We start from the raw sequence: 26,192 nt of genomic DNA on the forward strand, positions 1-26,192 counted from the left end.
CAGTGTACCTCCCTTCCTTCCACCCTCCTCCTCCTCCTCCTAAAATAGCCCTTCAGCATGAGGAGTGAAAACCAAATATTTCCCTTTTTTAAAAACACGTTTAATGTTTTTTCATGTCAGTGGGAAAGTGACCTAAACCAGAAGCTGATGTTGTGCATCTGCCACGTCTGATCTACGTCTTTGTTCCTTGTAATGCTTTAGTATCGCTCATGGATGATAAAAGATTATCAGCTGCTTTTCCAGGTCTCCAACTTCTCTGCATCTGGCTCATTAGCCAGTTTGCTTTTCTGGCTCCTTCATTCTTGTTTAATTCTAGCTGCCACTTTTTTAATGCAGCAGTTGAGGAGACTCTCTCCAGCTGGAAACAGGCCCAGCTTCTGAGGTGAAGATGTCAGCCCTGTGGGTGAGGAGGTGCGTGGCCACGCTGCCCTGGAAGCTCCTGAGGGCACTGGGAGGTTGAGCAAGGTCTGTGTATTAACAGGTAGTGACTGGAGAGGGTCTGAGGTGTGAATGTCCATCCTGCATAATTGCAGAGGGACAATTTCGTGCATGTAAATGTGTCAGCCTGCATGAGTGGATAATGAAGGGCTGCTCGTTGTGGTAACCTGTGGAGCTGGGATTTCGTTTTAATCACAGGCTGGTGGTGGTGTGGAAGCCCTGCCCTGAGATTCACCAGTGTACACATGCATATCTTTGGCTTGGTCTTAGTCAAACTATACCCTTGACGTCAGCCACAGGCCCCAGTATGAAAACTGGAGTTCCACTGCCTGTGTTTATACAGTGAGTGAGTTTTCTCACACTTGGCCCATCACCATAAGCATCTGTTACTGTTCTAGGGAAACAAATGCTCCTAGATTTTAAGATTTCCAGAGGACAGTGTCATTAGCTTTGCCTAAAAGGAGATTAGGCAGGTAGCTGTAGGGTTCTGAGAGGCATTAAATCCAGCAAAGCATCATAATTACAGTAAATAGCTGCCTTTTTTGTCATACTCGGGCAGTGCTGAAAGTCCTTCAGAAAGTCAGAGGAAAGGTCTGTTCAGGGAGACAATAGTTTAGCTGGTTTTTCTTTTCCCAAGTAAGTGGCTAGGGGTAATATGTTGCTACAGTTTCAGAGAGAAACTGTACACCTTTGGTGTAGGAATATTTAATGTGAATATGTATGTACAGTGTTTGTATTCTTTTTTTTTTTTCTGTTGGGTGCGTCTCTGATTAAGGCAAAAGCTGTTGTTCTCCCCATCAGGCAGGCTGGTTTCTCTGCAGAAGTGCAGCTGACAGTAATCTGCTTTTTAATCTGTTCTTGTGGTGTAGTGTAGCAGGCTGTGTCACACTGTATTTCTCATCCTGGCTCTTGATGTACCAGTTGGAGGCTTGTAATTTTTGTCTTCAAGTGTTTGAGTTTTGGTTCTGCAGTTTTTAGTGAGGCCTAATCTAAACAAGGTTTGCATAAACCCCTTCTCTCCAGCGGGAAGATGAAAGCTTTGATAAGGAACTTGTTTTTTTCTCTCTCCCAGGCAGGAGCACAATGTCTTTGACCTAAATATACCAATTACTGGCATAGCTAAGTGATACAGAAAACAATCCGGAAGGAATGCCAACCTCTGAATGAACACTTGGCTGCAGAAAGCTGCTGAACCTCAAACCCAGAAGAAATGTGAGGAGGAAAACAGCATCCATTCAAAATATTCCATGCAAACAGAGAGGGGTGAGAGAGAAATGGCTGGAGAAAGCTGCTTGTTTACCCCTTGCCCCTATGGCTCTGGAGAGCCCAAAGCACTGTGCAAAACACAGCACAGTCCTCCCCTTTCCCGTTTGTGGCCTCGTTTGCTCAGCTCAGCATTCTGAAGAACTTTTAAGTCAAACTTAAAGGCTTCCTGGTAGCAGCTTCTGTTTTAAAATGTGTTTGATGGCAAATGTAACTATTTCAAAAAGCAGCAATGAGCTAGCTCTCTAGAGCATGCTAGGTCACTTCATTAATTAGTTTCATAATTTTTATTAATGGTTAAGGTTAACCATCTCCAGGGTCCACAGGATTCTGTAGTGAACTGGTTTTCAGTTCAGCTTTGAGACCTGTCCTCTATTAATGAGTATCTTCACTTCACTACAATGTTGATGGTTTCCAATTGATTCACACAAATAAATTGGTTCACACAAATAAATTTGTTCACACAAACTGCTGCAGATTTCGGGTTGGTTTTGTTCTCTGTGTTGCAGCTGTGGAACTTGCAAACTCCGCCTGCCCATTATTTTTGTGATCAAATCACCCTTTTTAGTACCAAACTGCTACTAGACATGGTCAGACTGGAAATGGTACCTGTTAGGGTTCTGTATCTCCCCTCCAACCCCAGAAGCTCTAGCTGGTGAATTTGTATGTATTCTTGGGCCTTTTGCAGGGAGAAAGGGAACCTTTTATCAACCCAGGTTTTGGAGTCAGCCTTTATTTCATTTTCCCAGCCAGTGTTGTTGCTGGCGCTCCAGCCATACTGCAAATGCAGCATGTGTGGGCTTTTTGCTAACACAGTTTATTTAAGAGATTGATACAACTCAGACTACTGCAGGGAAGTCCCTCTGCTACAGAAATGTGTGATAGATATTTGGCAATCCGACTCAAACATTTGTCTTGCTTTGTTCCAGTAGAGGATTTGAGATTATTGACAGGACCACAGCATCTGTCAAATATTTCATCCTGGAAGGTGCTGAACTTCAGTTCTATGTGATGTCCACGTACAGATCCTGGTCCCTTGGACTTCAAGGGCCTCCATTCAGGTGGACATCTGGTGCCAGTGCCGTGCAGATGCCGGATACCCCAGGGCATCTCCACTGTCACCACGTGTCTGTCAGGAGCTGAGTTGAGCCCTAAGGAATCTGATCGTCCGGTGGATGCTCTTATCTCTGTGTGCCTTGTATTGCATTAGAGGAGAGGCTGTGGCTGCAGCAGTGGCACCCTCTGCAATGCTCAACCAGCCTGGGTTATCCATGCATTGGGAAATACTTGTGGGAGGGTGGCTTTTGTACTGACTTGCTTCATACTTGCTGGCACACAAGGAGAGCTCCCGCGTGGAGAGCTCAGTGTGCAGGGCTCTGTGTGGCTGCAGCCCAGACAAAGGGACACTGGTGGACACTGTGAAGAGGAGCATTTGCATGGTTTAACAACGGGATCAGTGCCTGCATGCACAGCCTCTGGTTGGACTAAGCAGCTGCCTTCTTCCCAGCAAAGGTCACGTTCGGCTCAGAGGCACTTGGTGTGTGTCTGAACAACTGGACAGGATCTAGCCAAGGAAAGAGTAGGCAGGAAACTAAGAAACTGCTCATTAATTACAGTCCTTTCCTTTGTAGTGCCTCCTGTGAGCCTGGGTCTGGAGCTATCTGCATGATGGAGGTTTGGCCATGTTAAGTGCAAAGCCTCTCTAATAGCATGGCTACATCTGAGTGTTGCTGTGGGTTTGGGGGAACTATTTTAACTAATCTTCTGTTGCATGAATAAGAAGTCAAAATGTAGAAAATGGAGAAGGGGACAGAAGTTCTTTAGTGTCTGAAGTGTTCACAGCTATGAGCAAAGTGTTGACTTTTGGTGGAAAGCTGTCTAAATTGTCAGTGCTCTCTTGATATTGATGGCTGTGGCCACTCACTCCTGATAAAAACACTTCCCAGGCATTGTCTGTACAGTCAGGTATGTTGGCATAAAATCACACGTAGCAAGCAGTTATTAAATGGGAATTCTTTTAAGGGTTTGAAGATGTAGTTTTAGGGTGTAGTCGGTGTGAAATGTTCCTTGGTTAATAGAAATGTAGTGATTGTGAGGCGCATGACTTAGGCTAATAATCACATCTTACAGTGCAGGAACTTGCTGTGATGTTCCTAATGTTAAATCCAGGCAGACAGCTCCAGTCCCTCTACGTAAGAATGGAGATTGAATCTTGTTTATCATTACATCAGTCTGCAAAAAGGAGATTTATAAGAGCAGAATTGTTTGCGTGACATGGAGTGACTCCCATTGTATAGAACAGAACAGCACTCCAAAATTTCTCTCCTCTCCCTTGCCCTTTTGATGACAGATAGTTGGCAGTGGATCAAAGCACAAACAGGATTAATGTTTTGCATATTCTGTCCTACATGGCCTGAAAGGAGCAGAGATGGAATTTTTCATCTTTCACTTTAAACTGCGTTTAATATCGTGGCCTAGTTTAGAGCTATGCGACTCATTCCTTCCATTTCCCCTGAGGCCTCTGTTTCTGGTCAAGGAAAGCAGGGCATGACTCCCTCTGGAGCTCATCAGTGCTGCTCAGCTTCCTCCTCCGTGCAGGCTGGTGGAGGAGGCTGCTTTGAGGCTGGAGCGATCTAGCAACAGGAATCTCCCAGCAGTGTTTGTAGAAGCTGCCATCTCTTGAATGTGTCACTGTGGTCACAGCTCGGGTGCTGCAGGGGAACCTGGGGCTGGGGCAGGATCCACTGTTCTGCCACCACCTGTGCAAAGGCAGCTGTGAAGGCTGGAGCGGGTCAGTGTCACAGGTCACACCTCCAAATGGCTGGGTCTGTTGTCCAAGGATGATGTCCAAGCATGTTCCTTCTCAAAGATGTCCTCAGAAAGGAATGTTTTGATGTGCTTTTTGGATGATGAATTGTCACACTGGCAGCAGTACTCCTTCTTCTTTGGAAATACGCTGGAAATGGCAAGAAAACGTGAAGGTGCTGGTTTTAGGGGTCGTGTCAGTGCTGGACTCTTGTTCTATTGGAGTCATTTCCTCCCTGGTGCTGCACCCGAGCGGACACATCCCTGTCCTGCCCTCCCCTCTAGCGGGATGACGAGTCATTGCAGCCCGTCTGGGCTCCAGTCACAGATGACTAGGATGTTTTGTAGCTGCAGAATTTTATAGTGACCAGAGAGCTGTAGGATGGGAATGGCAGCATGGACTTGTGGTGAGATATATGAAATACAGGAGCATTGGCTGTATCTTCTTTCACACCCTCTGTCCATGTTCTCATGGATGCATTTACAGAGGAGACAGTTGATGGGCTGAAGATGATTCAGAAACCTGAATCTGACCATTCTGTAAGTCCAGATCAAAACATGAGGCACAGGGAAGGAGTGGGCTGCAGGCTGGTCAGAGTTGCTGAGGAGTAGGGAAGGAGTTTGCTGAAGGTTAGTTCTGTTCCAGACAGCATCCCAGGTACTGTCACTTGTCTACAGTTCTGTTTTTGTAGACAGTCAGCTATATTCTGAGTAAATGTGCTCCTCACACAAATCTGCTACATTTTTGTCTGATATCAAAGAGACATGAGATGTAAGAGCTTCAGCAGAGACAGATGGTGACTAATTGGGCCATGTCTGGCCTCCTCCACACTGAGCTCTGGAGGGCTGAATTTTGAGGGGAGCTAAGATAATGATCTGCATATTTCAGGAGCTTCTCCTCTCATTTGTGGGACTTTTGGCTATGGCATACCAGGCTTGCCAATTGCTGTGACAAGGATTTTTCTTGGCGTGTGGAAATGGCCGTTCATTATAACACTAAAAATGTTTGCATAGCTTGGGTTCCTGAGCAGCACAGTGGAGATTTCAAGTGCTCTTTCAGTTGTTTTGCTTTACTGTGGGTTTGAGGAACTTGTTCTCTAGTCAAATACACACTTTTGATCTGCTTTGGCTTATTCACAAACCCCATCATGTCTTTAGCTAACCTCTTTCCCTCCCATGACCTCTTCCTCTTGCCCCCACAAGTCAGCTTGTTGTCAGCCCACAAGGAACTCAGCTGGAGCTTGAGCTCTGGCAGCATTGCCTGCACTTCCCATAACAGGGGTGAGAAATGAATATACACCCTCCTGGGAAATGCCAGTAATTAGGATTACGAATTCAGGACAAGAGGAGCAAGGCAAGGAGGTATGAGAAGTATTTGGGACTGAAGTAGACTTTGCTTGCTCTAGAAATGCAGGTACTTGCTGCTTCCATGCATGCAAGGTAATTTACTATCGAACTGCTTGGAAGTACTTGATGTCTTACTTCTAAAATGCTGCTGTTACCATCTGTCAGGCCAAAATAGGCCAAAAGGGAGAATGTGCAGCATGATCCATGGAATATCTGCTGTCCCTGAGTGTCAGTTTAGCAACACAGATGAAGTGCATGGAGACTTTGGCTGTGTGGGGAGCACGGATGGCCAGGACAGCTGTGCTGTGTCTGCAGCTGTGCATGGCAAACAGTCTGGCCCAGAGAGGTCCTGAGCCAGTGTGACTGTTGCAAAAGCTGGAATAATGGGAAGTGACTCCACGCCATGGGATTCTTCTTCATCGAGGCCAGTCCTGGAGTGTCCTGCCAGTGAATGCTGGTGCTTCACCTCAGGAACAAGGGCTTGGCTCCCTGCTCTGAAGGAGCTGCTGCTGCTCTGGTGGCTGCTCTTCATCTGCACCCTTCTGAATGATGTGGCAGCTCCTCCTCTGTTGACTGTGGAGCTCGTTGGTGTTTTCATCTCCAAGGGGTCAGGAATGCTGCCTCCCTTATCGAGTTGCTGAGCTAATGCTAAGGTACGATGAGTAGAAGGTATTCCTGCCAGCTCTTGCTTGTTGTAGATGGCCTGCAGGTTTTAGCTTGAATTTGTGGTTGCAGGTGGCTCCAGGTGAACAGCTTCATGATGCAGTTGGGGCTCTAGTTCTGTTCTTAGAAAACCAGTAGCAAGCAGCATTTTCTAGCTATTCTTATATCTCACAGACCTGGATCATTTAAGTAAGAGTGAAATAGAACATCCAGCAGGAGTGTCTGCATTTAACTGTATTAAAAAGTGAACTGAATGGGATCTTTGTCTGCAGTAAGCACAAAAAATGTAGTTCAAAAGATTCTCAGGAAAAAGCCCTGTCGATACCATTATCTTATGGAAACTGAACTTTTCTACTCCTCTCCTTTTCTGAGCTTGACTGTGTGATGTTACTTCTATGTGTTAGTGTCTGTAGGTTTTTTGAATGTGCTTGTTCCAGAATCTCTCCCTCTCCTGGTGCTTCCCTTCCCCTCCTGCCCTGGGCAGCAGGTTGGTGGGGCTGAAACACTGGCTGAGGGGCATGCAGTTCCTCATTTCCTTTTTCCACTGACTGCAGTTGGAACTGACATTTATCTCGTTCCACAGCCTTCCTCTAGTCCATGGGATCACACCCCTGTCCTTAGTTTCTGTCTGTGTGCCATGGTACATAAAACAGCAGCGTACGCGTGGTGCAGCATCTTCCAAACCGCTCTCCTGAAGCAAACTGAAGAGGGAGAAAAGGAGAGTTTCCCTTCTCAAAAGAGCTGTGTAGTCTCCTCTGCTGGGGTTGTTCATTGGAGAAGGTTATCAGAGCCCTCTGCAGAGGAGTCTGGGCCAGGGGCAGTGCTGGGGAGGAGAGCACTGTCACTGTGTCGCTGTAAATCCAGCTCCATCCTCGTGTCAAACACCATCGTAGTGACACAGTTCTCTTGCACCCACCTGCGTGCTGGTTTGTGTCTTGAAAAGCTGATCACTCCACTGGAGAGGAGACCTGAGGGAGGGAAGCCCAGAGCAACCAGGAGCAAAATTCTCTCTTTGCTTCCTGTGTCACCTTGTGCTGAACTCTGGTTTCCATGGGGTGCCCCTGCCCTGAATGAACCCTTGGTGTGTTTTAAAATGCTTTTGCTCTGCAGACCTGCACGTCCATAGTAAGTTCTCACTAATAAAATAGATCCTGTACCCCATCTCCTGTGCCTGGCAGTGCATATGTAAATGTACTGTGAAGCAGAATTAATTGCTGAGATCTCTCTGCTGAGGTATTGCTTTGGGCTGTAGTAGGTAGGCCTGGTAAAATTCCATAGCACATTAGAGATTATGCATATTAATTTCTCATCTAAAGCAGCGTAATATGTCAAATTTCGCCTTTCTAGTCTATCTGTGCTCACCCAGTCCTATCTGTCAGGTTTATTACTTGCTGGTTTTATGGATTTTTACACTTGATTGCTGACACTGGACTATGAATTAATATGATCTCCATAAAGGTAATAAAAACCCCAGAGTTTTTGCCCAGATGTGTTGGCTCTTGGCTTGCCTTGTTTGGCAGGGGTCACTGGAAGTCCGTGCAAAAGCAGGCAAAATCCTGCAGGGGCAAAAATTCCTGTAGAATTCAGTTTTTAAAAGGGTTATGAGAGAACATGAAGTGACAGCTGAGCTGAAAGTGAGTTCTCCTCTAGTGACAGCTGCATGCAGAGGCAGGGAGAGTTTCCCTTGCCTTATACAATCAAACCAGTGAAATGCAAGTTCTTTGCTTTCTGCATCTGTTAAAGCATATGACTGATTTTCTCCTTTCCTTGTGTGTGCAGGAGGCAGACAGTGGGGAAGAAGAATGCCGGTCCCAGCCCAGAAGGTAAGATTGTCACTTGAGGCTCACGAGAGTCCTCGAGGATACCTCCCTGTGTGAAATGTTCCACAGTGGGTTTTGTGGTTTTCTGGCATGTTCTGCAAAACACCCATCATTTTCTGCCTCTTGTTGATGTTGCACAACTGTCCTATGAAAACTTATTGAAAAATATACTTGGCTGTGGCCTAAATGATGCTCCCAGTAAGGAGGTTGCTGCAGCAGGAAATGGAATAAATCAGATTACACACTATAAAATATGTATATTTTTATATATGTACAGAACAACTTGCAAAGATGTCATTGAACATATTCTCCAGACTGTTGTTTCCATCCAGCAAAGGGGTGTTTGAATGGAACAGTGATATCCTACTTCTCTGTGCATGGGGAGACCTTGCTTCTATCCTGGCTGTGGTGTCCCTTTGCTCCCTCCAGCGTCCTGTGTTGTTTCTCAGGGTTTGGTCCATCACCAGAATATTCTGAGAGGCATAACCACACTAATGAACTCTTGTTCTCTGGTTTAAAAGTCTCTGTTGCCATCAAGGGGATCCTGTGCTGTATGGGCACCTGCTGCTTAAATAGCATGTTCAGTGGGTGGGTGGATATTTGCCACTGGTGCAGATAGTCCAACATCTGCTCCAAAGTTAGGACAACACTGAGAATTTGCAGGGATTTATTTTTCAATGGGGTTGTTTTGCAGGGGGATGTTCACCTTTTGTAAACACTGATTTCAGGTGCTTCAGGAGGAGCAAACATTGAAACTCAGCTGATAGAATGGTGACAAGTGTTAATGATGATTTTTATAATGTAGTTACAGTCTGAAGGGTAAGATTTCTTGGAGTCTTGTAAGCTTTGTCTCCTTTCATCTAAGCCTTCAAAAGAATTATTTCAGCTAAACTTAATAAAAGTAAAAATTGTATATATCAGGTGACTTCTCCAATGGCAGGAGCACTTTCTTGGCTTAAAATGTTGCAGTCAGATTTTATGAAAGGCTTAAGATTCCCTCCAGAGGGAGTAAAGGGGAACTGAAGGTGAAATGGTTTTCCCTTTATGAGCTCTCTGGCTGTTACAGTTCTTTGCCTAATGTTGTTTGTGTGAGTAGGTAGTAACAGAAGCCATAATATCTAGTGTTTAAAATACTTAAACAAGATTTGGGCTTTGGGTTTGGGGCCAACTTGGATGAATCTGCAAAGGAAAAGGCTGTCCTGGTTGCACATTCCCATGATTTCACTGTAGTTCTGTGATTGTGTGGCTCAGGGAAGGTGACTGCTCTGTTTACTTCAGTCTTACACCCTTAAATGATGAATTAGGAATTGCTGTTTCTTCATTTTACAGCTTTCATGACTGAGGGGAAAGCTGGAAAGCACAATTCCCAAAGGCTCGAATTGAACTCGGCTAAACTCCGATTTTTCATTTCACTCTTGGCCTTCCAGCAGTCACAAGATCAACTCATGACTTGATCTCAGTATACATAATGTATTGGAAGGGATGGGAGCTATTTAATTGTTGTGGGCACTTAGCAACAATTGTAGGTTAAGTCTGAAAAGAGCTTTATTTTTTTTTTTTTTTTTAATATATTTGAAATAACTTCCTGCGGTAGGAAATGACAACCTGCTGTTGATGTGATCTGAACTCCGTGACTCCTGTTACTGGGGTCAGAAACCTCACTGAAACCAAGCTCCTTCTTGTGGAAAACAAGGGGGTGGGTGTTAAATGTGTTTGATTACAGGAGGATAAAAATAATAGAGTCAAACGGGGTAAGCAGTGAACCTGGAGTCCTGCTGTGGAGGAGCAGCAGATGCCTATAAACAGCTCTTGAGTATGTCTAACCCCTGGGAACAGAGCAAGTAGAAGCTATTAAAAATCCAGACAGTAAAAAGGCAATGGACTGAGCTGGGCTGTAAAGGAAAGGTGCTGCAGTGTCTCCAAGGCAGAGCTCTGCAGCAGCCTGACATTCCTCACTGCCTGCCTGGGCAAGGCCCAGCTGGTGAAGTTCTCCTGAGGCTTCATTCAGGTGACCTGGCTGTAACTCCAGTCAGTGGTCAGTGTTTGGGGTGGGATCTTTGCTGTTGGTAAAATTCTTCTGACCAGGGCCCTTTAGTCTCCTGCAGTGCTGTAAAATGTGCTCACACGCTGCCTCAGCGTAGCAGGTCAGCATCAGGCATGTCCAGGTCCTGGAAACTGGACACTGAAGGCCGGGGTGCTGCTGTGGTAGTGCTGAAAGTGTGTTTGGGTTAATAAAACAACTTTTCAGTAGGATGTTGGTGCACAGAGGTGTTAATGCTTGCGAGGGAGTCAACTGGAGACCGAAGCATAGAGCCTTCATTTCCACTCCTGAGTGCCCACATCTCTGCACAGTGTAGGGATTGCTGTTTCAAAAGAAATGTTCCACTAGTCCTGTGGTTAGCAACTTCTAGATAGCTTCTGGTGTTAGTTTTCTGCTGTTTATCTTTTCTCCCTGATGAGATACAGGATATATTCTGAGGTGAAGAGGAACACACAGAAAAGCCTGGCAGCATGACTAGGAGTGACTAGTGCTTGTTGAGCTGAGGCTCCAACGAGCAGCAGGCTAAAATGTTCTCCAGAGAGGCAGAGGAAAGAATTCCAAACAGGAGCTTAAACTTGGAGAAGGAAGTGCATCAAGATCATCATACCTAAATGAAATGATCTGTCTAGTTCTTGACCTGCTGGAGCTGTTTAAGATCTAACACCACAGAGGCCTGTGATTGCATGGACTTGGGTCTTGCAAACAAGGCAAGACTGTGTGAAAATGTTGTTTGAACTTAAACCTGCTCTACAGAGCAGTCAAATGACCTGACAAGTCTGCACTTGCCAGCACCACTATGGAGTGAGGAGCTTTCTGCTTTGGGAATCAGCAGAATCTGCTTAAAGCTTTTCTTCAAAAGATGGAAAGCACTATCAGAGTGCAGAAAGAGGGTTCTGAAAGTGTGCTCTGCAATCGTCCTTGGAAGATGCTTGAAATGGCATTTCCTGGCAAACTCTTTTGTGTTGATGCAAAGAGGGATGGTTTGCTTTCCTATTGAGGAAAGTACTTGGGTATAGTGAACATGGACCTAATTTCTGTAAGGATTTCTATCTGCTAATAAAAATCCCAGCAAATTAATGCTGCAAATACCTGAAGCTGAACAACCAGGTGAAAACCAGCTTGGCTACTGGAATATTTTTTATCCAGACCCTGCTCTGGAAGCCCACGAGGGCTTCCATGCCTGGCTGTAGCTGTGACCACTCCTGCAGTTTATGGGAGTTTATGGGGGAAAGCCCTGACGTGGATCCAGGTCCTTGCTCTGGTGGAGTCCCTGATCAAGCCAGTCCCTGTTAGCTGTCTAACTCTTGGCTAACGGGACTAAGAGTGCCGCATAAGCAGATGTCCCGAACAATCTATTTATTACATTTATTACCTTCATAGCTATCTTCTGGCATTTTTATTAGGCTGTCTGGAGGCTGTAGAGCTGCCTGGCCTGCACATCTCTCCTGTCCCCAGACACGCTGCTGCCAGGCTGAATACACTCTTACTGGAGCATCTGTGTTAACAGTCTCTTTGCAGCATCCCAGTGTAGTTAAAATTTACCTAAAATGCACATGTATTGAGCTGTGAGTTGTGTTTACACCCACTGAGGTATTGACATTCAGGTTTTGTGTGCTCTGTGCCAAGGTTTTAAGGATTCAGCATCTTTGTTTTGCTGACAAATGACATCTCCGGGCCCGGGGCAGCAGCGGTGCTGCAGCCTCTGTTGGATTTGCTGTCGGGATCTGCTGGTTGCTTTTGGGGTTTATGTTATAAATGGTGCCTCTTTTTTCCACACCATCACCATTTTACCACTTCTGTGTGCCTTGAAACCGCTCTGGTAGCTGAAATGTGGCTTTGAGGCTGTCGGTAACAGCTGCATGTAAACGTGGGTGAGCTATGCTGCCTGGTGAGGCTGCTGGGGACTTCAGAGGGGTCCTTTGAACTTTTATGGCCTGGCACTGGGTCGGACCAAGGTCTGTTTGCTCAGGTAAAGGTGAGGAGCCTGTCGTTCCCTCCCGGTGCCACAGAAAGCAATTAGGTCCTGCTTGAAATCTGGGGCTTGTTAACTGAAAAATATTCTCAAAATGTGCTTATCCTTCCCTCTTCAAGTGGTGGACCAAGAGTGTGGTGTTAAAATATAATTTAAAAATAAAACCACACCTTTTGCAGCCCAAGTATGCTTACCTTCTGGTTTGTTTTCTTTTAGTCAAAATAGTTCCTTCCAGGAGTGAACTGGGAAGGAAAGCAAATCAGATTATTGCCATGATAACAGTGGGATGTGCCAAGATGCCTCAAGGTCTCAAGCTGTGAGTAAATACCTTTGTTGTAGGAGCAGAAGACCACAGTCTGATGCAGGAGCTTATAGTTTATAGCAGTATAAAAATTGTTTTTCAGGTAGTGAGTGGAATGGGTGCATGTGTTTCCTTGTAGGCAATGGCCTCAATAAATTCTAAGCCAACCTGCTGGATTTTCAAACTGAGGCCCAGTGTGAGACGTGTGTTGGTCCCCATGAGGAAGAGGGGGGTGATTCTGTGATACCGACCTGACTGCACTTCAGAAGGCTCATTTACACTCCACGCTGAGACGTGTGGAACTGCAGCACCCTGGGACTGCTGTGACTTTTGGAGATGTGTATCATCACCATTTGGTGCTCCTGACACTCCTGGTTGTCCTTAAAGCCTCTCTGGTGTTACAGGAGGCACTTCCCAAAACTACGCACTGTGAGTTCTGGCAACTAAACCCTCCTTGTGCTGCCTTTGCTTGCTGCTGCAGCTGCCAAACATTTACTCTGTTGGTACTTAAACAGTAGCTGAGTCTTCTAATGGGTGTGCAAGACAGTCTGATCACTCCAGATCTTGAGTAAGAGGGGACTGTGTGCGGTGTACAGGAAAGAGAGTGTTTATCCATGCCGGAGATTACTAAGCTCCTGTAGTATGAACCTTATCTTTAGAATGTGTTTCCTGAATCCATCTTTCTGTCTTTCCTTTCAGTGACAGCTCAGCCTCTCTGTGGCATTTACTACAGCTGCTTGGGGAGAGTGTAATACCGAGATAAAGAACGGTTCTGGTAATCTGCCAGCTCTGCTGACCACCAGGAAAAGTTCTGTGGGCCACACATCACGGTTATTACAGCGGGTCTGTGGCCTTCATTTCTGAATACCAGCTCTTTTATCACCAGACTCATGAGCAAAGCTATAGAACTGGCAGTAAAATTTGGCTTTATTGGATTAGTAATAGGTATCTGCAGGGCTGGTTCACTGCAAGGTCTGTGCAACTGTGCTTGCAACATGTTCGGTCCAGTCCGATTACATACCTGTGGATCACAATAATGTGTGAGATGACTTCAGGTGTGATCTTCAGGCTGAAGGATCAAGCAGACTCGTACTGTTGAGCTACCAAATTACCAGATAAACATAGGTAGCTCGCTCCAAATGGGAATGCTTATGAGAAGTTTTATTAATTTGTCATTCTGAGCATGTGAACAGAGGAGAATGAGGAACAAGGCAAAGACAAATTGGGAAGTAAAAGAAATGAAGGTGGGTCTGATCCTTCCGCTACCGAAAGGGTCTGGTTGGCCCAGAGAAAGTTCAGAACAGCTGCTCCCCTGTACTTGTGCTCCTTCTTCCAAGGGTAACAAAGGAGGGGCTGACCAGGAGGTGCCCTAAGGATTCCGTACGTGCTTGTGTCTCCTGCTGAGCATGAACCAGGTGCTCTACGCTAGAGGAATCTTAAGATTCCTGTTGCAGATAGAAAGGGAAACTCCAAAATTCCATTTCCCGGTCTTCCCTGGTAGGGCATCTTCACAGACTTCAGAGTTAAAGAGGAATCTTCAGAGTTTTCAGTGTTTCATGGATTTCAGACACTTAAATGTATTTTGATAATCTGAGCCAGGGTTTCTGGACTAATTGCTGTTCAGCTCTTTGGGATCTTTGCATCAAAACATTCCTTTATAAAATTGAGGGGTTGTTCTTTTTCATAGGTCACTGAAATAACACATTACCTATTTTATGATTTCAGATGTCATTCAGGCACGTTTCCTTCATGCTGGACTTACAGCAGTGCTGTAGCAGTTTGCAAGGGTCTGGATTAACTTTCTAGTAGCAAGATGATTGCAGGGAGTTTGCACTGTAGTTTTTTCTCATCTGAAGAGCTGGTTTCTTAAAGCTCCTCTGGAGTTGCTTGAATGCACGTGGAAGGCACCTCTCCAGAAAGCAGGAGAAGGTGGCCGTGGCACAAGGTGTTTCAGCAAAAGATGTGTCTCAGCACTGTCCAACATTGGTACTGCTTGTTGAGACCGGAGATTGCTGCTTGTGTCCCTTTCCCTGCCCCTGGTGGCACCACTTGGGTCTCTTCAGTCGTCTTTGCTTCAGGCTCTGTAAAAGTGGTGTAATTGAGCATTGAGCTCTTTGTGTCAGACCCTCTAAGATTTATTGATAAGTAAACTATACAATGATTGGATGTGGGCTTGGTGAGGGAAGGGTTTAATGAAGTGATAACATTGCAAAATAGGTGTTGAATTCTCAGCTGAGCAGCCTAATCATCGATGGTGATGGGCAGCTGACCAAACGGGCTCTAAAAGCAGGGGTTTGTTCTTTCAGTGATGCTTATCACCCTACCCCTGTACTTGTCTGATTTCTTTGCTCAGGAACTGGAAACAGAAATACTCTTTGACAGCTTAAATAACCAAATTTAGAATGTGGCTTCCTGTTCTGACTGGTTCTTCAGGATTCGAGTACAGTTTTGCGTGCTTTCCCTGTTCCTGCCTCCCCCTGCTTTTTTTTTTTTTTCATTTGTTTTAACTAGATATGGGCTCCTTTATAATTACTTGGTTAAGTTTCCCTGGCTCTGTGCAATACAGCTGGTGGATGTAAGCCCTGCCTTGGTGGGTGGCATGTCTCTTAATCACTGGGAAAGCTTTGTTTCTGCACTCAATCTCGCTGGGCCCTGCATGCATTGGCTTGTTTATGATGGCTGCTGCTGAAATGGCTTCATGTTGTCCTGATAAATTGGACTGCACAATACAGAAGGCTTTGTCTCCCATGCTAAAAACATCCAGGAGACTTCTGACAGATTTCCCTCCGAGGTGGGGAGGCAGCAGTAGCAGAGCACAAGAGGTGCCGCTCTCAGCCCATCGGTCTCTACCTGTTTACAGGTTTGCTGCACTAATTTAAGGCTCTGGCCGGATAAATCATCTGTTTGGACCTTAATCCACTCAGACTCATCTGTGGACTCGTCATTGCTGAAAGCCACATGTCCTCAGAGCGAAAGGATGAATTAACATCCCACCAAAAAAGCAGCGGCATCAGGTCCTTTGACCCTCAAACAGGGTCAAAGCGCGGCACCAGATTTTTCGCAGCGACCTTTTCTTCCCCATCAGAGCTGATGCCGAGACAGTGCCTTTGTGGGCTAAGATTGAGTGTAGCTCTGGTGAGGAAAACAAAGCACTTGGCCCCATCTCTGCACACGGAAATGAACTTGCTACCTCTGCTCCCCGGCGGTGCCTGTGAGAGACTCCAGGCTCGGCTGAGGGCAGAGATGTTGGTTGTTTTCAAAATTTTGTAACTTTTCTCAAACGTGGCCGGAAACAGCTGCTGAACAGCAAAGAACAAACTTTCCGTGTGTGCAGTAAAGGTGGCTGAGCAGGCGCGGCCGTAGCACCTCTCTCGGTGGGGAGAGGATGTGCTGGGGGGTGAGGGGGAGGTTTGTTATCAAAGCAGCTTCACAAGTTGTTTTTTTTTCCACAATCCACTGAAAACATGGGTCTGGGTTCTGCACTGCCTTATCTGTGACACTGATGCAAATGATTGAAAGCAAAATTCCTATGTCTGACAGCCTCCCACTGTCCCCTTTACCTTGAACATGACTAATGTTACTACTGTAGTACCTCCCACAGTTGGAAGAAGAGAAGAACATTCCTTGCCTTTGCAGAGAGTACCTGGACTTCAGTCAAAACAGATTTAAAATAATGCCCAACCCTTCATACCCACTGGAATAAGTTTTTAGAGAGACTGTGACAGTATATTCTGTTCATTAGAGCTCTTCAAAAGGAGAGAGCTGACGGGACCAGAGAAAGTCTTGCTGGTAGACGTCCTCTGAAATGAAAAGAGGTCACCAGGCCCCAGTGTAGACTAAGAATTGAACGTGCCTAATAAGACAATCATGCTCCAGATTTAATCATCTTAACACGTGAGCAGACACTCAGCAAGCCCCTGTGGGATAGGAGTGGGTGGAACAGGGTGACACCCACACCTTTGTGTGGTCTGACAAGAAGCAGCAATTCAGCCTTAAGCTGTTGATCTTGGATGGAAACAGAAGCTTGATTAATGCCCTCTTTGCATGTGGACTGTGTGCACTGACAGGACTGGGTGTCCATCTGTGAGCGTGCCTCCTGCAAGTGTCAAATCTGTGCGTGCCAGTGCCAAACCCGACCAGAGCCCTCCCTCGTGACCTGGGGCCTGGGCTGTACAAGGAGAATCCCATTAGTGAGCTGCCAGTCCTGTGCAGGACACGGAACACTCTGTTATGTCACTGCAAGATCAAAATGTGCCAGAATGCACACGAAAAGTGGAGTAGCTGAACTTGCTGGTGCAAGCTGCTGTGACTCTGCAGCTTTGGGATGCAGACACCCGGGGAGATGATGATTGTATGAATAAACAATATATTGTCAGCCTTGGTGTCTGCCAGACCAAACACTACCAGTCAACTGGGAGAGGTTTGTGCATGTGTTCTCCTTCCACTCCTTTAAACTTCTCTCCAGAGGCAGCTCGGGTGGCTTTTCCTCTGCTCCCTCCTCCTGAAGTGCCTGTTCAGACATCCCTTACACTCTTCACTGTAGTTTTTTTCCATCGTGCTTCCTTAACTGGTTCTAGTGCCGGAGTGGCTGTTAGTGTTGCAGAGGTTTGGGGATGGGTGTTTTTACAGCATGTCTCACGTGCTGCATGTAGCTGTAGTTTATTACTGTGTGGTGGTCAAAGGTTAAATGGAATCCTGCTGCCCCACAAGCCTTGCGAGTCCTGTGCTGGGTGTTCCGCAGGGCCCTGCTGATCCTGGGACCTCCTGGGGAGTGTGAAATGCCGACTGCACTGGGGCAGGCAGTGCCCTTTTCCCTGCAGCAAAGCGTAATTTCGTGCACTGGGCTGGGAAGCGCTTGAGACCCCAGACAGGCGTATTTACAACTTGTCATACAGTGATTAATGGCCCTGCTCACATGCTCTGTTGCGGCACCGCGGTGATTTAGGCTGCTACCTGTCATCGCTGCAATTTCGTGCACTTTAAATTCTTCATGTATCTGTCCCAGCAGAGTGCACCTGCTTCCAGCAAGGAGCAGTGTCTTGTCTGTCTTGTGACCTGTTGCCTTCAACTCCCGTCTTGTGCCTGCCTGCCCCTTCTTTCTGCCTGCTCCTTGCTCCTGCCTGCTGGGAGATCAGATTTTTGGGTCAGTATTTTTGCTCATGTCTAGATGTAAGATGCAGCTTTGACAAAGAAATAGTGATGTTCCCCAAGTCTGATTTTATAAAGCAAAATACGAAAATAACACAGGCTTTGAGGTGCTGGAGCAGGTCCAGAGAAGGGCAACAAAGCTGGGGAAGGGTCTAGAGAGTAAGTTATGTGAGTGGCTGAGGGAGCTGGGGGTGTTTAATCTGGAGTAAAGGACACTCAGGGGAGACGTTCTTGCTCACTACAACTGCCTGAAAGGAGGTTGGAGCAAGGTAGGAATTGTCCTCTTATCCCAGGCAACCAGCAACAGGATGAGAGGAAATGGTCTCAGGCTGTGCCAGGGAAGATTCAGGTTAGACATCAGGAGGAATTTCCTCACAGAAGGGGTTGTCAGGCATTGGAACACCCTGCCCAGGGATGTGGTGGAATGGTGGATATGGTGAACACCTCCCTGGAAATGTTCAAGAAAAGACTGGACGTGACACTTAGTGCCGTGGTTCTAGTTTACAAGGTGGTGATCGGTCAAAGGTTGGAGTTGTTTACCAGCCTTAATGATTCTGTGATTCTACACAGATGGGCAGTGGGAACTGAAATGTTAATCCCACTAACATACACCTGAAGGCAGTGCCAGTCTCAGACTGCTTTTTCAATCTTTATGGCAACAAAACCAGGTTAAAATACCTTTTATTAGTGCAGATTTCTATATATGAACTTCTTTGAGGATTTTCTACTTCTGTTTTCCAAAGGTTCATAAAGAAAAAAGCTGGTGATAATTCTATTGTGTGGTCTCCTGGCATATGGGCATGCAGTGTGTGATTGTATTAATCCAGGACTAATTCATTTACAAATCTATTATCCATATGTTATGAGTAGCTGCTTGTAGTTAATCACTGCACTTGTTTTCAGCAGTTTTTAAGGGCTTGCCTTGTAATGTTGCGTGTAAGAAATCTGACGTGTCTGGACAGTATCTAAGTACATTTAGTCTTCTACAATGCTTGAATAAAGCCCTTAAGTTATTAATTAGAATAGAACAGAGGTTCTGGGCTTGTTTTTCAGTCTGTGAATGTGTGGTATGTGTTACTACTGAATATGAGGTTCTTGCCAGTCTCTTGACCTCTGGAAGGATTGAGTTACCCTCCATTTCTCTAATGTCCCGATTTTTCCATTGCTTCTTGCAACTGACTTCATTTCTGCCTAACAAAATGATTTTTTTTGGCACTGCAGCAAGCTGGCACTGCATTTTCTTTACAGCTGTGAGGCACCATTACCAGAGCTGCGCTCTTGGCTATGTAAGATGATGTTGCTTAAATTAATGCATCCAAACCATATCCTAGCAAAACTTGCAGAATCACCAGTTCCACTGCTTTGCCCTTTTCCTGTGAGTCCCTGAAGTGGGGATGGTTGAGACCTTTCGGACAAGTGTCTGTCCTGCTCCTGCCAAGTCTCAGACCCAAAGCAGTTGCCATCACACTGTGTTGCTTTTTCACCCCCTCTCTGCTTCTCTGATAGTTTTAGTGAATAGCTGGAAATAAAGCTTGATGAAGCTTTTGGGCTTCCAGCTCTGCTGCCTGATCACAGGGACAGCTCTGCAGTGATGCCTTGGTATTTTCTTGCTCTTCAGTAGATGTCATTAACAAGTGCATGTGTTTAAACTGTCACCTTCCCTTGTGCCTCCTTACTGGGCCTGTGCCACCCCCAGCAGATGACTTAAGGCTGGTGTATCGTGTTCCTCTGTGCTGGGATGTCCTGCATTCCTATGGGAAACAGAAAACTGAGCTTGCTTCCAAGGCCTCTCGGCTGTTTTCCCGCACTGTGGGTGCAGGGGCTGGCGAATGCCGATGTGGGGTGGGCAGTGCAGGTGGGATCGAGTGCACTGCCCCCAGCTCTCCCCAGTGGAAAACTGTATTAAGTTTCCCTCACGCTGCGGGATCTGAATTCCCAGCAGCCAGAGGACAAGATTTTTGTTCTAAATAACTTCCTTTCTTCCTTTTCTCTTGAGGGGTGATGGAGCTAAAGATTAAACAGCGCTGAAAGGCAGCTGCTTCTCTTCTCCTTTGGCAGAAACCGAGTTGCCGCGTTTCTGCATGTGAAAGTTACTGCCAAGAACTCTTTCCTCCGACTCTTGCAGGAGAGAAATTAAGGTCGTTTCCTAAGCACCCGAGTTGTCACTGCCTGCCTTTCGCAAAACACCTTTTGATGTGCTGCTGCTACAAACCCGCTCTCGGAACGTGCAGCCTCCCTGGCCTAGATCTGGGGGAGAAAACAAGGGGGAAAGGGAATGGAGAACAAAAAACTGGCACACCTGACACCCGAATCCCTGTCCCTGAGCAGAGCAGAACCACCCGCGCATCCCTGTCCTGCGTGTCCCCGTCTGTCCCTGCTCCCTGTCCCCGCCTGTCTCTGTCCTGCTTGTCCCGATCCTGCCTGTCCTTTCCCTGTGTTCCCGGCCCACCTGTCCCTGTCCTCGCGTGTCCCTGTCCCGTGTGTCCCCGTTCCGCCTGTCACTGTCCCGCGGGTCCCTGCTCCCTGTTCCAGTTCTGCCTGTCCCTGCCCCGCGTGTCCCCATCCTGCGTGTCCCTGTCCCCGTTCCCTGTCCCGCGTGTCCCTGTTCTGCGTGTCCCTGCTTCCTGTCCCCATCCCGCCTGTCCCTGTCCCGCGTGTCCCCTGTCCCGGTCCTCGCCTGTCCCCTGTCCCGCCTGTCCCTGTCCCGCCTGTCCCCATCCTGCGTGTCCCCATCCTGCGTGTCCCCGTCCCGGTCCCCGCCGCCGCCACGTGCGGGCCGTGGGTGTGTCCGTGGGCGTGTCCCGGCCCCGCCCCGCCCCTCGGGCCGCGCCTGCGCGCTGGGCGTGGCGGGGGCGGCGCGGCGGGCGCGGGGCAGAGCGGGGCCGATGCCGCGGGGCAGGGGCGGCCGCCGCGCCGGGGAGCGATGATCCCCTACTTCTCCGACAACGCCGTCATCTCGCAGGGCGCCATCGCCCAGATGTGAGTACCGGGCACACGCCGCTGAGCCTCCCTCCCTTCTGCTCCCCTCCCCGGTGCCTCCCCGGCTCCTCGGGCGTGCGGGGTTGCCGCCTGCACTGCGATCTCCCCGCTCGCCCCTCTCTCCCCTCTCCTCACTGTCTCGTCTCCCCGTTCTCCCCGCTCTCCGTACTTCTCTCAGCCGCACGTTGCCTCCGGGCAAACTTTCCGCTGCCCGCGGAGCCGGCAGCGCTGCCGGGAGGCGGCGAGAGGCACCGGCACCGCGGGGCGGCCGCTGCTCGCTCCCCGCTGGCTCCCCTGAGTTTTTTGGTTTTTTTCACTGAAAGTACTTCGGATCCTATCCGAGCGCCTCGAAAAGTGTTACGCGGGAGCTGCCCGGCAGCTCGGGGCTGCGCTTTCTCTCGCCGGAGCCGCCGGTTCCCCCGTGCGGGGCCGGTGCGGGACCCCCAGCCAGGCTGGGCGCTGAGAGCGGGGGTGCCGCCTTCGCCTGCCCGTGTGCCTTGGCCGTCTTTTGGGCTTAAAGCAGAGATTAGCCCCTTTATTTGATCTCTCGGTTTATCGCAAGGCGGCAGAGAGGGTCTGCGGGGCTGGGGTGTTGCAGGTCTGAGAGACGTGACACGCAGCACCTGCGGGTCACAAGGCAGAGACATGAGCCTGGTGCCAGTTTTTGAGTGCTGTCAGTCTTGGGCAGCTCTGAAGTGCAGAGTGTCTCTGTGCCCCACACTAAGCCTCTTGGAAAAATCAGTCTCCCCAGCTGCACACCCCCCTTTGAAATGCAGATGTGAATAATCATTTAATTTATAGACAATTAACAGCGACTGCCTGAGTCGCGGGGTTTGCCTGGAAGGATTAAGGAGGGAAATGGCAGCTATGGGGTGGTAGATAAGGCGTTCAGAGAGATAGTCGCTGTGGTCTAGCCATGCTTGATATTTCTTTAAAGAAGCTAGCAGACTATTTTATCTCTTGGAAACATCATGAAAGACTTCAAGATAGTAGGATAAATGCTGGGTCCCACCTGGAACTGTGTTCTTGTCGCAGGAAGCTCCTGCTAGAATTGCAGCTGCCTTGCACTTACGAGGTCTTTAGTAGATATCTCTGCTTATGCTTGATATGGAAATGAGTCCCCGGACTCTGTGGCCTCCTTTGTGAGCATTAGCAATCACTGCAGTAGTTGGTAATCAGTTTAGTTAAGTCTCTCTGAGCCTTTCATACTCAGCCCAAAATGTTTGTAGTTAGTAATTTTTTTCCGCTCACCGTGTTGCCTGTAAACACCACGGCTTTCCCTGCGGTTGCTGATAACAGGGATGTACCTAAACTGTTCTGTGGAGCAAGAATGCAAACTGGATACACCCTGGGCTTTGGGAAGTAGCAGCAATTCTGGAATTCTGGAGGAAAACCCAACGTGCTCCAGGCCGGCACACATCCTTAGAGCTCTGAATGATTTACCGAGCTAGAGCAGGTAGCCAGGTAACAATTTAAGTGCTTTTAAGGTGTTTGTTTTATACACCACTCAAACACTTAACCCGCAGTTGGAGACTGTACAGAAAGGGATCAAAGGAAGGGAGAATATTGCTTGTTTTGCTCCCTGTGTTGCACAGATCCCTGTGGTGGTGGATCTTGTGGTAGTTTAAATGGCTGCTGGGTTGGAAGGACCACCCTTTCCTTTTCTGGGGAGAGAGATAACAGAGTTATCACAGGAGCTTATGCTGTCCTTTGCCTCCTGGAAGGGAAGATTAACAAGCATGAGAATGACAGAGCTTTTGGCCCACTTGTAAGTGTTCTCACAAGGCTGAGCACTGGATTAATATTTTGCTGGTGTTCTTAATCAGGACGGTGCTGTGGCTTTCGGGCTGGTGAAATAAAGGCCAGTTTTTAAAGTTTATGCTCCTAATGACAAGTTCACAAAGGCTGATTAATATTGGATGTCCTTATTTCATTGTGGGCAAGGCCTAAAAATCCACATTTAGTTGTTCGCTATGCTAAAAATGTGTTCTCTGTGGAGTGGGAAGGGCAGTGGTGACCCAAACATTATCAGAAACTTCTGTTTCAGTGTATTCTTTAGTAGATGTATTTGGCTGATCAGCTCTGACTTTCAGAGATCAGCAGAAATTACTCTTGTGTTGACGCTTTTAGACAGTAATGTAGTCAGCTGGTCTGGGTCTAATTCATTTCAGGTTCACAAGGATTCAAATAATGTCCGGGAGACTTGTGTTTATCAAAATGCTCAGAATTTATGGTTGCAGCTCATTCCAGAAAGTCTTGCTACTCTCCTTGAACTTAAGGAGAATTCTGCTGGTTTACTTGTGTGTAGGATTCAAAATTTAATTTGGTCTACTAAAACTTTAAGGCAGCTGATGGAAAAGATAGAAGGAAAAAAGCAAATCTTCAGACAGTCTGCAAATATCAAAGAATTTTTAACAAGAAACGTGGAGAAATTGCCATGGATCAGTTCTTCCTGCCTAGAGTTGCTTCCTCTGCCTCTGGCCAAGTTTTAGTTATTTAATTCATTGCTGCTGTCCCTGAAGTGGTTTTTCCATGTCCCTCTGATAATCTGGATTCCTCTGTCACCCAGTTTTCCTCTCTTATCTCAGTGGCAAAGCAGGGTGACGCAGCAATCAGGGCACACTCACTTGGGATTTGGGAAGACTCAGCTCTTGCTCCCACTGCACCACGTCCTTCCTGTGTGACCGTGGCCGAGTTCACCAGGCCGTGTCCAGCCTGGGAGCGGGGCCTGAAGGTGCAGAGGGGTGTTTTGAACCTGAGGATGAACCACCTCACTTCAGTGCCCTCATCCCCCTGGCATTTTTGGGCGGTTTTTTGTTGTGTTTAAATACTTCTTCTCTGCCTGGGCTCCCTTTCTGCCAGGCAGCAGCCTGAGCCCTCCCTGGGTGCACATCGAGCACACGGTAAAGCTCTCCTGTGCTGTTTACTCCTCCATCCTCCAACACTCAGGGGCCAGATGGATCTAAAAACTTGAATATGCTCACTGCTTTCCATGGTTCTCGTGCTTGCAGCATAGCAGTCTGTTTTCTATTATAAGATGTTAACTCATAGTTTTTATAAGTATTTTAAACTTTGGGGGGGGGAGAAGAAGAGAGAGAGAGAGTAGGCAGTTTCTTCACAGTGTTGTGGGTTTATCGTGGAGCTCTTAGGGGAAAAAAAATAAACCCCACAAGTTAAATAGAATTATTTTCAGCAGTAGGTAGCCACAAAATGTCCTTGCAGACTTGGCTTAGCAGCCTGTTGCTCCCTCCCATAATCAGTTTTCTTCTAAGTGACAACCCTTCCGAGTAGTGTGAAGGAACAACACTTTACAGTGTAAGAGGAAGTTCCAGGCTGTGCAGGTAATTACAAACCTAACAGTAAATTACAACACCGGCTAATTCAGGCTCACTGTGTTGCCACCTCAGTGTTGTAACCTGTCTTTGTGCCCGGCCTGCTTGGCCCTTGTCCTCCCCCACCCCTTTCATTTACCTCTGTCAAGCAGCCGTGGCCTTTATGTTAGGACATTTCATGACCACCTAATCTTGAATTGTGCCAAGTGCCGAGTCAGGAACTTAGACAGGTGTGTGGCTGCTGCTGCCATTGTTTGGAGAGCTGTTTATTTATTTGTTTCTCGTATGGGAAACCTTTTTATCTCCTTACAATGTTATTGCTGCCAAAAACCTTGACCGCTCAGCAATTAGACCGCAATCCTCCGAGCAGCGTGTTATTGGAAATCTTTAATTGCTTCTGTGCCGCTGTAAAGCGCTGTAGCTTTGTGAGTATTTTACCATTGTGCTGAGAGTCAATGATATTTAAGAGCTGAGCTTGGAAACTGCTGCTCAAAGGACTGGAAGATCAGCAGAGTGATTCCAGTTACCGCTGTCGGTTCTTGCTGAAGTTGCCTTAAGAGCTGAGGGTTGCTCTGGTTGGAGGTTCTTGAAATACAGAAAGCAGTTGATCAGCTCTTCGTCTCATGCAGAGGCTGGTAGGATCAGGAGGGACTGCAGCAGTTGTGTCCTCCATCTAGGCGTGCATTGTGTGCTCAGGGTTTGTCTGGCTGCAGAAGACAGCCTCTTGCTCCATCAGGGGTGTGATGGGAATGTGCAGGCAGGGGAACCTGACCCCTTACCCTTCCTGCCCACCCCTCCACGCAGCTGAGCTCACCCAGCACACTGGATGGGCTTCCTGTTGACAGAGCAGAGTCGTCGGGGATTTCTCATCTTTATTATTTCTTTGCTGCTTGTGGTAACACAAATGCAGTGTTTAAGAGGCCTCTTAACTACCCACTGATTACTAAAAACTCTACTCAAATAGGTTGAGGTATTTGGGTAAAAGTAGTATGGTGTGTGCAGAGTTGATCATTAACTAAGCCAGGGCTGTATTGTTCATAACTCCTTTTCCTGTTTGGCTTTTCCTTTTATTCCCCTGGAAGCTGTGGGTATTTGTCTCACTGACCCTTCCTGGTAGGGGTTGGAAGAGAGACAAGAGATGCTTATCGGACATAAAATCAAAACCAGTGTTCCAAGGACAAACCCCCCACACCACCACCCCTTTTTTAGCAATATGTTTTAGTTAGGAAGCCCACGCTGCTGGGCTGCCAAATTAATGTTTTAAAAGGCTGTGAATGGTAGAGTTGCCTCTGAGGTTCTGTGTTGTCTGGAAACATCTGCAGATGTTCCTGTCTCTGGAAATGCTTGGGATTTTTCAAAAGACCTCAAAGCAGAAGGACCCCAGTGAGATTATCAGCAGAAAAAGACCTTTAGGGGCCAGTGAGTGGGCTGGCTGGGATTTTTTTTTTTGCAGGACTGTACTTCCTTGTAGCTTTATCACAGAGCCCCTGATTAAAATATTGCTTCATTGTTTTTTAAATAACTTCAGGCTAACTTTCTTGAAACGTTACTTCTAACTAGTGTTTGTGGGGTCAGAGAAAGTTTAAAATTCTGCATCCCGTTCTGCAGTAGGCCATGAAGAGCTGTTGTCTCCTCTGCATTGGTCTGATAAACAGCATTTAAATTACCAGCCTGTATGGGCTTAAAACTAGTTCAGCAAATATTTTTTTCTCCAGTGTAATGGATGTCATGTGTACAGAGCAAATCTGCAACTTGAGTTTCCAGCCATGGTGTTTCATAGCAGCTGGTTGAATGCTCTTATTTTCACAAACACATGGAACAAAACTGGTTCCTGTCCCTAATTCTGAATGGTTGTGCCTTTACTGAAGTATTCTGAAGACACCCCTTCGCTTTTCATATGCACCTGGGCCAGAGCTTGAATTCAGCAGCTTGGGAAGGAACTGGAGAGAATGGCAGTAGTTGTTCTGCAGCCACCTGCTGCTGGGTTGTGTGGGATTAACCAAGTGTTTTGTGACAGACAGGAGCTTTCTGGTTCGAGAACATCAGCCCGTGGAGGAGGGAGGCTGGGGAGAAGAAAAACCTG

At 47.2% G+C, this 26,192-nt stretch overlaps 1 protein-coding gene across 2 annotated transcripts in view; it reads left to right on the forward strand.

Annotated features, from left to right (window-relative positions):
• SSH2 (slingshot protein phosphatase 2) overlaps nucleotides 1-26,192 on the forward strand; it is a 93,413-nt gene that overhangs the window by 20,809 nt on the left and 46,412 nt on the right. Inside the window, exon 2 of one of the 2 annotated variants that reach the window (XM_050321611.1) lies at nucleotides 8,296-8,339. In XM_050321611.1, the coding sequence (XP_050177568.1) occupies nucleotides 8,296-8,339 (44 nt within the window). Of the gene's footprint in view, nucleotides 1-8,295; nucleotides 8,340-20,682; nucleotides 20,778-26,192 lie in introns of those variants that run through there. The other variant, XM_050321612.1, reaches the window with a different exon arrangement.

This window comes from Myiozetetes cayanensis, unplaced genomic scaffold, assembly GCF_022539395.1.
Source record: "Myiozetetes cayanensis isolate MyiCay16 unplaced genomic scaffold, myiCay2020 scf27, whole genome shotgun sequence".
In the NCBI taxonomy this organism is placed as follows: domain Eukaryota; kingdom Metazoa; phylum Chordata; class Aves; order Passeriformes; family Tyrannidae; genus Myiozetetes; species Myiozetetes cayanensis.